Source organism: Manduca sexta, chromosome 3 (genome assembly GCF_014839805.1).
Source record: "Manduca sexta isolate Smith_Timp_Sample1 chromosome 3, JHU_Msex_v1.0, whole genome shotgun sequence".
NCBI classification, from domain to species: domain Eukaryota; kingdom Metazoa; phylum Arthropoda; class Insecta; order Lepidoptera; family Sphingidae; genus Manduca; species Manduca sexta.
The window spans coordinates 7,913,681-7,932,161 of NC_051117.1; the positions used below are offsets into that span (position 1 = coordinate 7,913,681).

The following is an 18,481-nucleotide window of genomic DNA, read 5'->3' on the forward strand; positions in this document are numbered from 1 at the left end:
TATACCACGTCTTATGTCACGTCCCGTTCCCGTGGGAACGGCATAAAAAGTATCCTATGTCCGTTTCCTGGTTCTAAGCTACCTCTCCACCAAATTTCAGCCAAATCGGTTCATCCGTTCTTGAGTTATAAATAGTGTAACTAACACCACTTTCTTTTATATATATAGATTTACTATTTAGCAGAGGCGGCCTTTGGAGGTAGCGAACCGGGCATCCGCCCGGGGTCTCGCGCTTACAAAGGCCTCGCGCGGTGCCTCGCAGAACCTTATTTTTACGTTCTTACCGACGAAACTGTTAAAACAGGGGAACGTTTTTTTATTCTACCCGGGGCCTCGCGTCTGTTTCTTTTTGCTTTCACCTGGGACCTCGCGTCGTTTAGGGCCGCCACTGCTATTTAGCATGTGCATGACTGTATTTCTGAATGAAAGTTTGATGTTGCCGCTGCAACGAATTCTCGTTGAGCAATAGTAGTGGCATTAGGGCATGTAATGACTAATTATTATTATATTCGAAACTTACACTTTTTTTATTTTACGTCTACGCTTCGAGTCACTTATTGTAAACAGTAAAGCGTTATTTCCGAGAAGAAAAGTATGTGGATTCATTTATTAACGCAATGTCAAAATGATCCTGTACATGTCACAAATTGAAGCGACCGGTCCTGAGTATCTCCGAGGTTTGCAACCAGCTGGTTTTTAAAAAGTAATGGTTTTTTACTTACCCTTGGAAACGTTCTTTGGCTTGTATATCAAGGCTAACTTAGCTTGTACTCGTGCGAACGTTAGATAGTCCATCGTAAGTGTTGATGTGTCTATTCTCTCCCAGTGGCCGTCCTGAGCTGAGATTGTAACCAGTTAGTGGGTCGCCCTCAGCAAGGTCGCTTTAAAGGATTGCGAGCGTCTAAAGCGCGCACCTGAAAATCCGGTGTGTTTGTATAAGCCGACCTTTGTCAAGCCAACAAACGTAAGACGTATCGAAAAAATTTTATGTCCACATTGTATTAGAAGAGATTAGTTTTCTCTCATATATCTTAATATTATTGTAAAATAACCTGTGATGTGCTGGTTGAGTACTTTTGAATTATGTTTGGTCATACTGGATATAGTGTTCATTTAATAATAATAATAAGCCCGCAGGGACGGTTTTGTGGCGAGCCGACGGTGAGTGGCGACACCGCGTTCCCTGGGGGCCAAATGCGACCCCCTGATCCTTGGCTTGCCTTAACCGGTGGGCTAGGCGTGGAAGTCGCAAGAGCTAAGAACCTCAGCTCCAGGTTGACAGTGCTCAATCTGCGTAATAGCGAGGGAACCCACTCTAGGACGCGACAGCGACCCGCGATGGTGAAATTGATGCACACCTCTTGTCATCCTTAAGCCACCCACACCGATGTTGCGTCCTTGCCTTACGCCACTTATGGCCGAATACAATACATCCAATAGTATCAATAGTATTGCAAAAAACATTCGTTTTTACCAAAACCTATCGATATAGCAATACTATCGAAAAATTACTGGCTATTTATACTACAAAACCTTCGATAGTATCGATAGGTTTTGGTTAAAACTAATGGATTCCGCAATACTATCGATACCAGTATTACTATTGAATGTATGACTATCAATAGTATCGATATTATCGTTAATATCAATAGTATTGCACTGTCGATAGTATCGAAAGTATTGACATGTGACAATAATAACGATAGATAATCGATACTATTGCTTTGATCATGACTATCGAAAGATAATCGATATCGATAGCAGGCTATTGACATGCAACACTAACGTCGAGCAGATCAAACAGATGTCAAGTTTATTTATCTCTGCTCGCCGTCATTTAGAAGCTAGAGTGAATAATATATTTGGGAAATAAAAGCCTTGTCGGCAAAAATAATTATAATATATATGAAAAATTGTCAGCCTAGAGACGTGTTTAAAACTACACAAAAAAGTCTCTTGAGATTAAAAAAAAACGGTTTTTCGCAGAATCGACGATCTCCAAATATTCTCAGATTCTTGCCTCCGGAGCAACCCCCTAGGAGGTTGATGAAACAGCGTATATAAACCCCTACTAAATACGTACTCCAAAATTATTTACTAATTATAACGCAAAGTGCATATGTTAAATTGCTGCGATGTGGAGTGATATTTTTTTATAAATTTCATCGTGGTTGAACTGACTTTACTGTTGTAAAACTTAAAATTATAATTGAACAATAATGGGAAAAATTTGTGGAGTCAAAAGTTGCCCAAGTGGGCGAAAAAATAAAAAAAATTATCTGTCCCAGCCTTTATCATTTTTCCGACCAACAGTATGTAAAAGTATTTTTTATAAATCATCAATGACTTTTGCTCATTTTCTTTTTTTTTTGCAAGTATCTAGATAACATTTTTTTGTCTTTATCTACAGACACCAGCAAAATTAAGAGATTGGTCAATCGCTTTGGGAATTAATCTAAAAACCACTCATTATATTTGTCACCTTCATTTTAAACAGGAGGATATAAAAATGTTCGAAAATTTCACCATTAATGGAAAAGTCACGATTTTACCTACAGGGAAAAAAATACTACGAGATGAAGCTTTGCCAACAATTGAACATCAGTTCGTTCCAGCCATTGAACTCCAAACAGGCGTCATATATATACCACAAAAGTCAAACCCCGATGACAATCAAACTGAAGAGGTAAAGCAAAATCAAATACCAGACAATGAGCAACAGGAATTATTAATTGTTCAGGAAGTTTCTAATAATTTAATAGATATTGAACACACCGAACATAACTCAAAAGAACCATTGTTGAATCAGGCTCGCAATGATTTACATAACAATAAGGACACAGAAGTAAAAACACAATCAGTAGAGAATTTCTGGGATAATATTCAAAAATCTTTGATGCTGCCTCAGTTTTGGCTGTATGTAAAAAAACCTAATGGTCTCGAGTTTATCCGGACAGATCCAATGACCGGTCAAATAAAAAACCATTTACGCTTGAATGAGGACACATCAATTACTGTAAGTATTCTATATTGTATATAATATTATGTTTTTGCTGTAGGCCTTAATCCCTCTCAGAAGTAGAAGAGGCCCATACCCACTAGTGGTATAGTATTGCAGGGCTGATATTATTATATTATTGCTGTAAATATAACATGTGGTTTTATTAGTTATAATAATACTAATTACTTAATTACTGTCTAATTCCAGGTTATTCTTAGAAATAATGAGGAATTAAATTTGAAAGATAAAATAACTCCATTAAACAGCATCCATGATTACTTAAAATCTGTAGAAAGATGGCCTTTGTGTGTTGGTACTCAAATTGAAAATAACAAGTAAGATTTATTTTTACTATACATTTTATCGCGGTTTTGCCCGCATGTTGAGAGTTTTTCCGCAATAACAGTCCCTCCATATATTTCCCTGGATAGAAAGCAGGCTATGTTCTTCCCAGGGACTCAATTTATCTCATTCCAAATTACATCTAAATTCGTTGGGTAGTTTTTGAGTTTATCTCGTTCAAACAGGCAGAAAGATGTAGTAGGGGACTTTGTTTAACATATTTTTGAGAACTTTTTAAAAGGATCAATTCTGTCATACATGATTGTTATGTAAACTTAACCCTTTATGCAGTGCACGTAACAGAACCTCTCAAAAGGAATTAATCATCCCAATGTTTACAATGAAGTATTGAACATAGTGTAATATTATATATGCTATCTTGTAGAGTCTTACACGATAAATGGGCTATCCAACACCAATAGTTTTCTTTCAAACAAACAAACTGCAGTTTTATATAACAGTACAGATAAATGTAAATGCTGCGAAGCGTTAATTTATTTTTAATAATTGAATTTTCAGGTATTCTAAACTGTGTAAAGGAGTGATTATTGGTGATGAAGCTTACAAAAGAAATCAACTGAATGCTAGATGTAAATCTTGTCGAATTTTACGCCATCGCTTACAGAACCGGAAATCTACTTCAAAGATTCTAGGAAAAACTCCTAAAGGATGTCCTCATCTATTTAAACAATGCAAGCATCTAAAAAGAATGGTAAGTCTTATACATAATTATTTATTCAACACCAATTAAGCAATGAAAAAAATCTTATGAATCAAGAAAATTATACATGGGCTTGAAGTAGCATAATCTTCCACAATCAATTATTAGTGTTATTAGCAGCCTAGTCAAAACACCTTTTTACCACTAAAAAGGTCCTGAAGTTCCATTTATTTATTTATTGCATTTCATACATATTATCATGTAAAGGTGGACTTAATGTTATAGGAATTCTCTACCAGTCAACCTGAGATTGTGCAGAAATTAAAACATAATTCTTCACCTTTCACATTTATCCATACGAAAAGTGCTGCCTGTACAACTTTTCCCCTTCAACCTAAAAATTACTTCAATTATAATTATAATACAAGCCTTTCAAAAAATGTCAGAATTATACATAGTAGGAAAATTGAGAATTTATTCCCTCTTTTTGCCAATCAACAACTGTCAAATTAGGGTATGTCTTCAAATATCATCGATAGAGGGCATTAGTGATGTTTAATTAGTGCTAAAATCCTATAGGCGGCACCACAATCTCTTATTTATAGAGATTGTTTAACATTACAAAATTAGGGTTCTAAATGGACATAACATGTCACCGAGCCAAAGATATTAATTTCGCCAGTTGGCATTATTAAAATCAGATTTGTAACAACTGCACTGTCATAAGAAAAATCTCTTACTTACCAGTATCAGTGCCGGATTTATATTTTTTATGAGTGTAGGACACTTTATTTCCACCGCCCCATGTAGGTAGGTTTATGTATGTATGAATGTTTAGTATTAAGTATTTTAGGTTTCTAAAATACTTAATAATTTTCCATTTGTTTGTATTATGGAAGGCACTAAAGTTAAATAAACAAATGATTAATTAAATCGTGTGAGCGTCCTCTGAAATTGACCGCCCATAGGCCGCGGCCAATATGGCCTATTTACAAATCCAGGACTGACCAGTATACCACTACCGCTAACAATAAATTAAAGGACGTATTCTTGTCGTATGATAGTAATAACAAAAGGGTAACAAATAATTTCTATTGTTGTAGGACAACAACCAGAGCTTACCAAAGTCGATTAACTCTGCACGCACGTCACTAGCGACATCTAGTAAGTTATAATATAATAGTAATAACATCAGCTCTGTATAATATACTGTTCCACTGCTGGGCACAGGATTAGGCCTTAGTAGACGGATTGGTAGACTACACACACCATCAAAATATCTTATAGATAACTTCTCAAGTATGCAGGTTTCGTCAAGTCTTCCTTTACCGTTAAAGCAAGCAATAATTCACAAAGAATACACACATAATTTAAGAAAAGTCTGTGGTGTGTGCCCTTGGGATTTGAACCTGCGGATATTCGTCTCGGCAGTCCGTTCCGCACCCAACTATGCTCTCGGCGCTTCTTACTAGGATATCGCCGCTTCTTAATTAATTTAAGAAGTTATATAACAAAAAAAAAATACTCCTATAAAAATGTGACATTTGTTTAATATTGACAATTTGCTATTTGCCCGCCCCTATCGCATCATAAAACGAAACACACATAGCAAAACCGCTTTTGCTATGTGTGTTTTGCACCCGCGGTGCACTCGTTGCCTTCCCTTTTAGGAATTAAAGTCGTGAGTGTCCAAATAAAGTCGCTAGAAATGGGACGTTAAACGTTTTGGACCGGGTGTCTGAGTTGCTAAGGCGGGCGTTAGACATATTTGAATTTATAAACAATGATCCGGAGATTTATTAGCATTCTTGCCTCCCGTGGAGTCGTAGCGAGCACGAATCCTTGTATATTGTAGCTAGCATCACTCAGTGTGGCATAAATTATGTTTATAATAATGATTCACCTACTTCTTATATTGTTCCAGGTTCCAAAAAGGATCTTGCTGAAGTAATAAACAAAAACCCGTTTATAAACCTCGACAATAAGCCTGCTGCAAAGACCCAAGTTAATGATAAACGGCGCTCTGAAATTCAAACTACTCAGCTTAATCTGGGACATGAATTTCGATCGGACAATGATAGTGCTGTACTACCTGTAGTTCCGGCCGGTATGTTTAACTGTCCTACATATCCTCCCCTTAGCAATTCTTCGCTCGGCCTCCACATCAAATGCTACATCAAATCTCCACATCAAATGGGACATTTGTCGCGGCCCCAGGCACGCAGTCAAATATGTATACATTTAGGGTTTTTACATTTATTTATTAGAAAAATTAACATAAACTAAAATAGTAATTATTACTTATAACAAAAACTGTACTAATTTACAAAAGAGAATAATTTGAATCAAATTAACAAATAATCAAGAACACAAAAATATCTAGCAAAAAGATTGTGAACGTCCGTCCGATCCAACAATTAATTAATGACAGCTAAAGCAAACATATCGACGACGCAATGGTCAGCGCGAGCTGGCCATTTTAAACCAAAGAGTATATAATCCTACGTTATAGTTGCAGCTAAACTACGCCTCCCGGTCTTCTAGTAAGAATTTGCTAACTATACCTTATTGTTGCCAATTCACAATGAGGCTTGCAAGGACTCGTGAACATTTCCTGGCCTTCTCCCTTCCTCCCATCCTATTAGTCCCTTCTCCTTCCTCCACACTTTCTTTCCCAGATATCCTTTACCAACTTTCGTCTAAGCCCCAGCAGTTGCTAAGCCGGGGTATTTCAGTATCTCATTCACAGGTTTTCTCCGGTGTTGACTATGTGTTCGGACTTCCGATACAAAAGAAACCGTTCTACATTCATTTCGCGACACCCCCCCGCTCAAATGTTCTTTCCCGTTCAAAAAGGCCCGCTACGTAGTGACTGGGATAAGAATTGCCTATAATATGTCAATTCATACTACGGTATAATTGTGTTCTAAATTTTATCAAAATTTCGAAGACTGCAGCCTTCATGATCACGAGGGACTCTTCGAAACGTCGAGAGAAAATAATACAAATCACAAATAAAATCCTTAAAACGTTTTATTACAATAAAGAACATTCGCGTAAACATAAGAAATCATTATAAAGATAACATATTGAAAAAGTATGATGTAATTTTTTTTCCTATATGTATTACAAATTTCTAATAGATGCTACCAAAAATACGGTTAGTGCGCCGTTTTGGAGAAGGCAACGACTTAATACAAAGCTATGTTAATTTTAAAATAAACCACACATAGATACTGAAACTTAGAAATAATATATATTATTCTAATTGATTGATTATTTACAGAAGAAAGTGTTGTTCCTGGGCCAAAGAATTTTTCATGGCAGAAACCCAACGAAGTAGTCCACATACTGGCAGGTAAATCTTTCATCACTGCCCTTTTGGTTGTTTTGATTTATCTAATTAATAATAATTACATGGAATTTATAATGATTTATAAAAAAGTATCGTATATTTAATGTCATGGCTTAAAATTCTTTTTGTTTCATACATTATACAGAAAGTTTGATTATACGTGAAGTCAGTAGTTTAGATTGCTGTTCATTAAGATATTATGTAATATGTTTTAGATGATGTCGAAACAGAAGCAGCCGCGAACAGTTTGTCTATGTATTGGGAAGATGAGGAAGCATCGCTGCTTTCGGAACAGCTCGACGGGAATCCCAAAGGTAAGTGATTGCCGAAACTCTTCAGAGTTTCTTTTTACTGAGTTGCATTATAAAAATTTAATTTGATATGTACTTAATGAATGATTGTAAAGTCAAAAGGTACTGACGTGGGTTCCGCAGGACGCGAGGTGTTCCGGTGCAACGTGTGTGACGTCGCCATAGTCGGGTGAGAGCGCTGTATGTGTGAGCAATGCCGGTTCTTCCATAGCCCAAAAGCCTGGCTTGCAATTATTTACATAAAACCGACTATGGAACGATAACCATAATTTGACGGTCGGTATGGTAGGGATAAAAATTCCCGCGCTATATTGTGTCGCTGCACCGCACGTCTACGCACCTACACATACACTAACACACTCTAACATACACCACCACATGTAAACCGAATCAATATGCACATATTTCGTTTTTAATATAAATCACGCGCACAAAATATATTACATCACTCTCTGTCTCGTAGGCTTTAATGAGGCTTCACGCCTCAATATTTCATTCTCTTTCCACTTATACATCGAAAACGGATAAAATAACGCACGTATAGCTGAATAGTTGGTTTCTATAGCAATCAGTTTTAGAAATAATGCCAAGCTTTAAAAAATAAGTTGCCAAGTCTTTGGAATAAGTCCTATTTAATATTTATTCTGCATAATATTCCTTATTACAATGAATAATCTTTTATTTTTATAGTATATTTAATGATTTTAGAATGAATATAATTTTATTTTCATAATTATAATTATTATTTTTATGTATACTATGCGTTTTATATAAAACTTATGTATATATTCAATATAACATGAGTAAAATTTGCGATTATTTGGCAACACCAGTTATTTGCTTTGATTAAGCCGCTGATACATTTTTAGAGTATTTGTTTTTATAAAGTATTTTTGAGTTATTTTAAACATTTAAATATAAATATGAGTGAAATGATTCCTTATAATAGTTTCAAGTGTGTGAAAGTTTGATAGTCGAGAACAAAGTAAATTTGTTAGGTTATGATGAAAAACAACAACATTCAACAAGCTGGCGAGAGGTGCGAAATATACACCTGACTTGAAGAACCTTATAAGGTATTTAGATAAGTATCCAAAACTATTGGCGTGTTGGATGCTCTTATACGAAAAGGATTATCTAAAATGTATCGTTAGTTTTGCACATTTTTCTCGAATGATATGTTTGGGATACTTCTGGTTAAAAATAATTATTTAGGCCGTTTAATCGGCAATGTTAAACATATTCTAATTCACAAAAACATATTAACGCAATAATTTCATTTCATAATTTCGGTAAATAGCGAAATGTAACCTCTTTATTTCGACTATAGGTGCGGTAGGTATGTGCGGAAATTTCAAAACAAATTGCGTGTCGACACTAGACAGTCAATGTATTTTACGTTTTGTGAGGTTGGTTGTTAATTGATATAGGTTATTTGTTATTTAGCATAACAAGATCTTTCTATCAGCAGTCTCGATGCTCATTTTTTTTTAAAGCTGTTATATTATACGGAGACGAATTTTTGTGCAATGCAGCGACTTGGACCTGTGCGTGTGAGTGTGTCGTGTAGTGTGCGGTGAGTGAGTAGGTTAGTGTGTGTGCAGGTTCCGCTACACGTGTGTGCAGTGCAGCGACTTGGACCTGTGCGTGTGAGTGTGTCGTGTAGTGTGCGGTGAGTGAGTAGGTTAGTGTGTGTGCAGGTTCCGCTACACGTGTGTGCAGTGCAGCGACTTGGACATGTGCGTGTGAGTGTGTCGTGTAGTGTGCGGTGAGTGAGTAGGTTAGTGTGTGTGCAGGTTCCGCTACACGTGTGTGCAGTGCAGCGACTTGGACCTGTGCGTGTAAGTGTGTCGTGTAGTGTGCGGTGAATGAGTAGGTTAGTGTGTGTGCAGGTTCCGCTACACGTGTGTGCAGTGCAGCGACTTGAACCTGTGCGTGTGAGTGTGTCGTGTAGTGTACGGTGAGTGAGTAGGTTAGTGTGTGTGCAGGTTCCGCTACACGTGTGTGCAGTGCAGCGACTTGACCTGTGCGTGTGAGTGTGTCGTGTAATGTGCGGTGAGTGAGTAGGTTAGTGTGTGTGCAGGTTTCGCTATACATGTGTGCAGTGCAGCGACTTGGACCTGTGCGTGTGAGTGTGTCGTGTAATGTGCGGTGAGTGAGTAGGTTAGTGTGTGTGCAGGTTTCGCTATACATGTGTGCAGTGCAGCGACTTGGACCTGTGCGTGTGAGTGTGTCGTGTAATGTGCGGTGAGTGAGTAGGTTAGTGTGTGTGCAGGTTCCGCTACACGTGTGTGCAGTGCAGCGACTTGACCTGTGCGTGTGAGTGTGTCGTGTAATGTGCGGTGAGTGAGTAGGTTAGTGTGTGTGCAGGTTTCGCTATACATGTGTGCAGTGCAGCGACTTGGACCTGTGCGTGTGAGTGTGTCGTGTAATGTGCGGTGAGTGAGTAGGTTAGTGTGTGTGCAGGTTCCGCTACACGTGTGTGCAGTGCAGCGACTTGGACCTGTGCGTGTGAGTGTGTCGTGTAGTGTACGGTGAGTGAGTAGGTTAGTGTGTGTGCAGGTTCCGCTACACGTGTGTGCAGTGCAGCGACTTGACCTGTGCGTGTGAGTGTGTCGTGTAATGTGCGGTGAGTGAGTAGGTTAGTGTGTGTGCAGGTTTCGCTATACATGTGTGCAGTGCAGCGACTTGGACCTGTGCGTGTGAGTGTGTCGTGTAATGTGCGGTGAGTGAGTAGGTTAGTGTGTGTGCAGGTTCCGCTACACGTGTGTGCAGTGCAGCGACTTGACCTGTGCGTGTGAGTGTGTCGTGTAATGTGCGGTGAGTGAGTAGGTTAGTGTGTGTGCAGGTTTCGCTATACATGTGTGCAGTGCAGCGACTTGGACCTGTGCGTGTGAGTGTGTCGTGTAATGTGCGGTGAGTGAGTAGGTTAGTGTGTGTGCAGGTTCCGCTACACGTGTGTGCAGTGCAGCGACTTGGACCTGTGCGTGTGAGTGTGTCGTGTAGTGTACGGTGAGTGAGTAGGTTAGTGTGTGTGCAGGTTCCGCTACACGTGTGTGCAGTGCAGCGACTTGACCTGTGCGTGTGAGTGTGTCGTGTAATGTGCGGTGAGTGAGTAGGTTAGTGTGTGTGCAGGTTTCGCTATACATGTGTGCAGTGCAGCGACTTGGACCTGTGCGTGTGAGTGTGTCGTGTAATGTGCGGTGAGTGAGTAGGTTAGTGTGTGTGCAGGTTTCGCTATACATGTGTGCAGTGCAGCGACTTGGACCTGTGCGTGTGAGTGTGTCGTGTAATGTGCGGTGAGTGAGTAGGTTAGTGTGTGTGCAGGTTCCGCTACACGTGTGTGCAGTGCAGCGACTTGACCTGTGCGTGTGAGTGTGTCGTGTAATGTGCGGTGAGTGAGTAGGTTAGTGTGTGTGCAGGTTTCGCTATACATGTGTGCAGTGCAGCGACTTGGACCTGTGCGTGTGAGTGTGTCGTGTAATGTGCGGTGAGTGAGTAGGTTAGTGTGTGTGCAGGTTCCGCTACACGTGTGTGCAGTGCAGCGACTTGGACCTGTGCGTGTGAGTGTGTCGTGTAGTGTACGGTGAGTGAGTAGGTTAGTGTGTATGCAGGTTCCGCTACACGTGTGTGCAGTGCAGCGACTTGACCTGTGCGTGTGAGTGTGTCGTGTAATGTGCGGTGAGTGAGTAGGTTAGTGTGTGTGCAGGTTTCGCTATACATGTGTGCAGTGCAGCGACTTGGACCTGTGCGTGTGAGTGTGTCGTGTAATGTGCGGTGAGTGAGTAGGTTAGTGTGTGTGCAGGTTCCGCTACACGTGTGTGCAGTGCAGCGACTTGACCTGTGCGTGTGAGTGTGTCGTGTAATGTGCGGTGAGTGAGTAGGTTATTGTGTGTGCAGGTTTCGCTATACATGTGTGCAGTGCAGCGACTTGGACCTGTGCGTGTGAGTGTGTCGTGTAATGTGCGGTGAGTGAGTAGGTTAGTGTGTGTGCAGGTTCCGCTACACGTGTGTGCAGTGCAGCGACTTGGACCTGTGCGTGTGAGTGTGTCGTGTAGTGTACGGTGAGTGAGTAGGTTAGTGTGTGTGCAGGTTCCGCTACACGTGTGTGCAGTGCAGCGACTTGACCTGTGCGTGTGAGTGTGTCGTGTAATGTGCGGTGAGTGAGTAGGTTAGTGTGTGTGCAGGTTTCGCTATACATGTGTGCAGTGCAGCGACTTGGACCTGTGCGTGTGAGTGTGTCGTGTAATGTGCGGTGAGTGAGTAGGTTAGTGTGTGTGCAGGTTCCGCTACACGTGTGTGCAGTGCAGCGACTTGACCTGTGCGTGTGAGTGTGTCGTGTAATGTGCGGTGAGTGAGTAGGTTAGTGTGTGTGCAGGTTTCGCTATACATGTGTGCAGTGCAGCGACTTGGACCTGTGCGTGTGAGTGTGTCGTGTAATGTGCGGTGAGTGAGTAGGTTAGTGTGTGTGCAGGTTCCGCTACACGTGTGTGCAGTGCAGCGACTTGGACCTGTGCGTGTGAGTGTGTCGTGTAGTGTACGGTGAGTGAGTAGGTTAGTGTGTGTGCAGGTTCCGCTACACGTGTGTGCAGTGCAGCGACTTGACCTGTGCGTGTGAGTGTGTCGTGTAATGTGCGGTGAGTGAGTAGGTTAGTGTGTGTGCAGGTTCCGCTACACGTGTGTGCAGTGCAGCGACTTGGACCTGTGCGGCGCGTGCGAGGCCGACGGAGCGCACCACCAACACTACGTGCTGAGGGTTCCCGCCGACAAACACACGGTAAGTATACACCCTGCGACATCGACTTCGCGTCGCAATACTTCAACCCGCTCATAATATATACTCATAAAAATATAATACGATGTCACAGGCCGAAGTCCAGTTAGTGGTGGCTACTATACAACGGCATCTCATGAGGAAACTGGATCCCACGTCACAACACGACCAAAATCAGAGTGACGTTATAAGGTTTGTTATACTCTACTAACTAATGCACGCGGCTCCGCCCGAACATACAAGTTTTATAGTATTTCAATCCACTGACATATTGTTCCAAAATAAATTATGAAAACATTTTATTTCAGTCTTAAATCAGAAGTAAAGTCGGAAGCAGAGGATTATGATAATGATAGTAATTGTGATGATTATAATGACGATACAAAAAATGAAGCACCTAAAGATGTAATGAAAGGATCATCGTCATCGGGACCACAAACGGAAGATTTTGTAAGTGTTGAGTTATACAAATATTGTTCTTATAATAATACTAGCGGGTCGCCCCGAGTTTGCACCATATATGCTTTTATTTATCTATCGTTTAAAATATTGGGAAAACTATGAAAGTCCATTGGGTAGTTTTCGAGTTTATCCTGTTCAGACAGACTGACGCGTCGGAGGGACTTTTTTTTGTAAAATGTAATGATTGCTGTGTTAGACCAGGCGACGTAATTAAAGATCCGACTTATTGAAACATGTATTTCTTCGTATTGTCTAGTATAATAGTAAACCTTTACACCAATAAACTAATATAACACCTTAAAACCTAACTAAAAGCAATGTCACGTCCGTAAATACACTTATGTTGCAGTTTATTGTAAAATGTAAGCGAAGTATGAAATCGGGTATTTCACATACTTCCAGATTGTGTTGAAAAATCTATAGAGCATTAGCTTATGTTCGCATTTTTGCGCGTTTGATATCTTTCTTGGAATAAAAGTATTATCGCGAACTTTTTAGAAGTACATCTTTTGTTAGAACATCCATAATCCATCTTACAAGAAGTGCTGGAAAACGTCCTTGGGAAATTGTAGTTATTTTAAAGATATTACGATCCGCATTGACACAATTTAGTCCTTTGTACTACACTACTCGAGGTTAATTAAAACATATTAATGCATAGCTGAAAATATTAGTAATGTTATTGGATACAATGATAAATAGAGTGGTTTTTTGTGGTTGCACATTGGCAACACTAGCTGTATATTTGATTTGTCAATGATTTGTATATTCCTCTTCCTGACGCCATGAGTGGTTGATGTAATTTTTATGCCTTTAATTAAAAACTAGTAATATAGTGAAGTACAAGTGTTTTATTATTTACACTAGAAGACACCAGCATACAAAACCTTTTACAACAAATGTGAATATTACAGGACCGTCAAGCTCACAACGTTGACAGCGGTGACGCGGCGACGCGGGGGGAGTGCGGGGAGGGGCGACAGGGGGTGAGCGTAGAGTCGCAGGAGAACCCCAAAATTACAAAAATATACTTGAAGATGGCAGACTTTATGAAAATGAAAGAACGCGGATTGCCGTGGGGTAGATCACTTCCCGTTACTCACGCTTAATGTTGTTATTACTTGACTGCTATAACTAACACATTGTCATAATACACGATAAATTTTAATTGTTTTAATTTCAGTACAGATACTCAATTCAAATAAAACGTCGAGTGTTGATATGGCAGATGCGCAGCCATCGATTAATGAAGCAATTGTCCTCTCGGAGACTGTAACAACAGACTTGCGGCAGAAAGTCCCACACGCAGGCGCACAATCGCAACTCAATACCACGATAGTGCTACAACAAAATCAACAAATGGACTTGCAGACAACAATTATGAAAGAAAAAGACAGAAATGAAGACCCGCTGTCTCGAGTTAATATTAAGAACATTCAGAATAATCTCATATATTCCGGACAATTGGACTCAATGAACACAAAAATAATAGTAACTGATGCGAAACCTGATGTAGCGCCAGGTATTCAGCTAGAAGCGACAGTGCGAGAGGGACAGTCGAATATATGTTTACCAGAAGCAAACTACGCCAAGCCACAATGTCCTATTAAGCTAAAAAGGTTGCAGTCACAAGTTCTCGGGAACGCCGGGAAGAAACGTTAGTTTAATGCTAACAACTTGAAATTAAGGATTCTGAGGGCCGGTTTTAACACTTCCTGATAACCTGTGAAATTATCTGCTAGATAAACGATAACTTTTGGTCGCATAGAAATACAAATAAATGTACTTACAAAATCAAAAAAAATTAAAACTATTTTACGGATTTTATCGCGGTTTTTATATTATAATTTTCTCCCAACGTTTCGAAGACTTTGTAGTTTTTGAAGTTGCAATCTATCTATAGATAGATTGGAACTGTGGCCTGTCTCGTATCGGCCAAACAAAAAGAAACATAGGGACCCGCCTAAAGAATATGTAGCTGACGTGAAACACCGACGCTCTACGAAGCCTACAGTCATTGAACACTCTGAAGGACACTCTGACTAGGCTAGGCTCAAATCCTTGACAAAGATCACCGATTCGCGAGGCTATTGAAATTAAAAACAGCCGTTTCAATAGGGAAGATGGTTGGAAGCTTGCACTAGCCTGGAATCCAGTTCTACATTTAATTAAGTCGGATCCCAAAACACCGCCTGCCAGACTTCGAGACACAGTAAGTTCATTGTGCGTAGACCGGACCACCAAAAATTTTAAAAGTTATATAGTTGTAAAATATAGTTATATATTGTAACTTTTCGGATGACCAACACCTCAGTCCACCCTGTGACCACGAAGGCTACAAAGTCTTCGAAACGTCGGGAGAAAATTGTAATATAAATCACCGCAATAATTTTATTTTAATAACTAACTCTCGCGTTAACATAAGAAATCATTATACAAAAAATCATTTAACTTTATATACAGATTAATAAGAATTTATTAGAAATTACTGGCAATGTAATCTTTTTTCCAATTCATGTTTAATGTATATGAGCTTATGAGTGTAAATGAATGTAAAATATAATAAAATATGATATTATCATGTCTACATTGTTACCTAATCTTGTTGATAACTGAGGTGCCAAGACATTAAACATCCATTCGAAATGAACACTATATTCAATATGACTGAACATATCAAAAGTACTCAACCGCCACGTCACGGGTTATTTTACAATATTATGATATATGAGAGGTAACTAGTCTCTTCTAATACAATGTGGATATTTTTTTTCAACATGACTTACGTTTGTTGGCCTGACGAGGGTCGGCTTATACAAACACACCGGACATTCGCGCGTGTAGACGCACGCAACCCTTTAAAGCGACCTTGCTAAAGGCGATCCACTAACTGGTTACAACCTCTGCTCAGGACGGCCAATGGGAGAGAATAGACACATCAACAATTACGATGGACTATCTAACGATCGCACGAGTACAAGCTAAGTTAGCCTTGATATACAGGCCAAAGAACATTTCCAAGGGTAAGTAAAAAAACCGTTACGTTTTTTAAAAAAAACAGCTGGTTGCGAATAGTTCCTAACGTCACGAGGTTTGAAACAATTCGGAACTCCTCGTAGCTACTTAGGACCTGTCGCTTTAGTTTGTGACATATACAGTCCTTTCACATTGCGTATAAAACCAGATTTTTTAGTGGAAATATTCTTTACACTTGCGATGATTTTTGGCACAATGCTAGCAAAAGTTAAGAGTATGTGGTGTCATTTATTAACGCAATGTCAAAATGAACCCGTATTGTCTGAATGTGCTGAGGCTAGAGACGCTAAGGGTAAAACTCATTCTTCCCAATTGAATTAAATGTGTTAACAATTCATCACTTTAAAATAAAACAATCTTTCAATTTATATCATTATATTTATTTTCCACCTCTCCCTGGGAGCATGTTTATTTCGACGTATTGAGTACGTCGCTCATGCATGATTTATCCCGGCTGTAACACACCGCGCTTGTCATCTGTTGTCTTCGTCTCTACTGTCCCACAAGTCGCCGCTCGGAGCCTGCGCCTGCGCAGACACTGCACACAACAAAACGGGGGATTACACGCATGTACACAAAAGCAACAGCTAAGAGGAAAAACACCCTATGAATAAGTACATTTTGATAACTGCTTTTAGCGACTAGAACGCTGAGTTATTGTGACGAGGATCCTTACCGCATTACATACGGCAGCTGTAATGGAATTGTATATAATAGCACGATATACTCTCTACATCGGTGCCGCCATTACCATACAATCAAATCTGGGTCTCTACTATAAAGCCGAATGGGAGGGTTTACTACTGAAGGGGAACAGATGAATGTTCCATCCAAATCCGTCGACCTGTTCCTCTATGTGGCGGCTCCTCGCCTTTACACATTTTTTCATAGAAATCGTCAGGAGACAACTCTCAATAAATATGACGTATTATTTTCACGTTTGTATGTTGCGGTGCCATCAGTAAAACGGCGCGCTAACTGTAATTTTAGAAGCTATGTATCCGAAATTTACAATACATATTGAACACCAATTTTTTTCAATATGATTTCTTTACTTGGCTGTTTAACATTTTGTGGAATTTGCAACCAAAACTATTGGATTTAAAATTTAATAGGAAACATTTTGGTAGCCCATAATTTGTGAATGACCTAAAATTTATTTTGTAAATCATATTCCCCCTCATAATTGTGCGCGGTCTATGTATGGAACGAATGCTCAAGACGGTTTACTCAACATAAACAAATATAATAATATGCTGAAACGTACATATCTCTGTGAGGTTCATGACAGCATCGGGCAATCTTGGCAGCCTGACATAGCAGTCGGGCTTGACGTGGTGCGTGTTGTAGGAGAACACTCTTATTGAGTCGCGGTTCAGGTCAGACGAGAGGCGTCTCTTCTTAACTGCAAAACAACAAAGCAATCAATCATCGGCTGTGCGGCACACTACACACCAAGTGTCTTAAACCGCAGTGCCGCTCCACACACACGCCGTGTGAAAACAAGCGCTAGGCCACTGCGGCTCACACAACTGTGTGCGTATAAATTCTAGGGAGGGGGTTAAGCGCGTTAGGTGGGCGAGACAAATTTGAGCTTGATGCAATTATTCTAAGATAGTTTTTACAAATAACATGTTGATCTAAAATAAAAACTCATGCCGGAAAAGTAGCCACATACCTAAGGCTGGTCTTGGCTTGTATTGAGTTTATATCTAATGCAACTTTGAGCAATGACTATTGTCTGTAAATTTTGAATAGTTACATGCCCACATTATTGATTGGGAGCTGCACTCATATATCCTTGATGTTGTAAGTCTGGTAGTACTCTTGTGAACCTACTTTGTGGTTGTACGATTTCTTGTCGGACCCGCGGCCGCGAGTCTGCCGGTGCAGCCGCCGAGAGTACAAGGGCTTGTCCAACCGGTGACTGCGGAGGCGCCAGATTAACACACGACGCTTCATTTAACTCGAGTATTTGTACTGAAATTTGGAAAAGATGTCGGGAATTATGACAGAAGATGTGGCAGTTTGTCAAAGCAGTCGGTAATCACACAGAAAAGTGAGCGCGAAACACAAAAACTGATCTACCTCCCGGCAATCCGATGTCTTTCACTTTCATTAAGTCCGCTGGTGTCATGTAGATCTCGATGGTGTCGCACTCCTGCGCCGGCGCCTCATCGCCGATCTCCACACAGGAAGCAGCTTCGTCCTGTTATTTGAATGTTCACTACATTACAACTGCTTTAATTTGTGGATGACATTTTTATTATTAATGTAGGATTGTGTATAAATCAACCACTTCAAAATTATTTTTAAGTGCTGGTCAAAATTAGTTCATACATAATTACAGTCTCCCAAGAACATATTCCACGACTTGTTCTAACAACACTTCTTAAATGGAATGCTTTTACAATCTCATGTCGATAACACAACCTGTTTTGGGTACTTTAATACTGGAAAAGTGTACAATCAGACATTTGTTCTAAGGAGGGACTGTCACACGAGCATCATTGCGACTGAGTGCTGGTACTACACCTAA

At 39.9% G+C, this 18,481-nt stretch overlaps 2 protein-coding genes across 14 annotated transcripts in view; one reads left to right on the forward strand and one right to left on the reverse strand.

Moving 5' to 3' along the window:
- Nucleotides 1-1,800: 1,800 nt before the first annotated feature.
- Nucleotides 1,801-15,501, forward strand: LOC115449217. Of its 5 annotated transcripts, none has more exons than XM_037440040.1 (14): nt 1,801-2,312; nt 2,411-3,016; nt 3,209-3,336; nt 3,863-4,055; nt 5,108-5,168; nt 5,929-6,111; nt 7,291-7,362; nt 7,575-7,673; nt 7,794-7,839; nt 12,336-12,447; nt 12,539-12,636; nt 12,753-12,894; nt 13,821-13,986; nt 14,095-14,335. In XM_037440040.1, the coding sequence occupies exons 1-14, from the start codon at nt 2,220-2,222 to the stop codon at nt 14,109-14,111; spliced, it is 2,016 nt and encodes a 671-aa protein (XP_037295937.1). In that variant the 5' UTR covers nt 1,801-2,219; the 3' UTR covers nt 14,112-14,335. The 5 variants fall into 5 exon arrangements, with proteins under 5 accessions (XP_037295937.1, XP_030032821.2, XP_037295942.1 ...); XM_030176961.2 differs by having other exon boundaries at nt 1,802-2,312; nt 14,090-15,501; XM_030176963.2 differs by having other exon boundaries at nt 1,803-2,312; nt 2,559-3,016; nt 14,090-15,501.
- A 799-nt stretch (nt 15,502-16,300) lies between these two features.
- LOC115449214 overlaps nt 16,301-18,481 on the reverse strand; it is a 32,876-nt gene continuing 30,695 nt past the window's right edge. For all 9 annotated transcript variants that reach the window (XM_037440120.1, XM_037440104.1, XM_037440119.1 and 6 more), the window contains 4 exons: nt 18,031-18,151; nt 17,782-17,922; nt 17,210-17,347; nt 16,301-16,480 (listed from right to left, as the gene is read on the reverse strand). In XM_037440120.1, the coding sequence (XP_037296017.1) occupies nt 16,416-16,480; nt 17,210-17,347; nt 17,782-17,922; nt 18,031-18,151 (465 nt within the window). In that variant the 3' untranslated portion in view covers nt 16,301-16,415. The remainder of the gene's footprint in view (nt 16,481-17,209; nt 17,348-17,781; nt 17,923-18,030; nt 18,152-18,481) is intronic.

What these genes read in the sequence shown, in the direction of transcription:
- LOC115449217 (XM_030176961.2), top strand. Translation starts at nt 2,220, where the DNA reads ATGGGAAAAATTTGTGGAGTCAAAAGTTGCCCAAGTGGGCGAAAAAAT. An exon ending in AGTAGTCCACATACTGGCAG is followed by an intron (nt 7,363 to 7,574) that starts GTAAATCTTTCA and finishes AATATGTTTTAG; the next exon opens with ATGATGTCGAAACAGAAGCA. An exon ending in TTCCCGCCGACAAACACACG is followed by an intron (nt 12,448 to 12,538) that starts GTAAGTATACAC and finishes ACGATGTCACAG; the next exon opens with GCCGAAGTCCAGTTAGTGGT.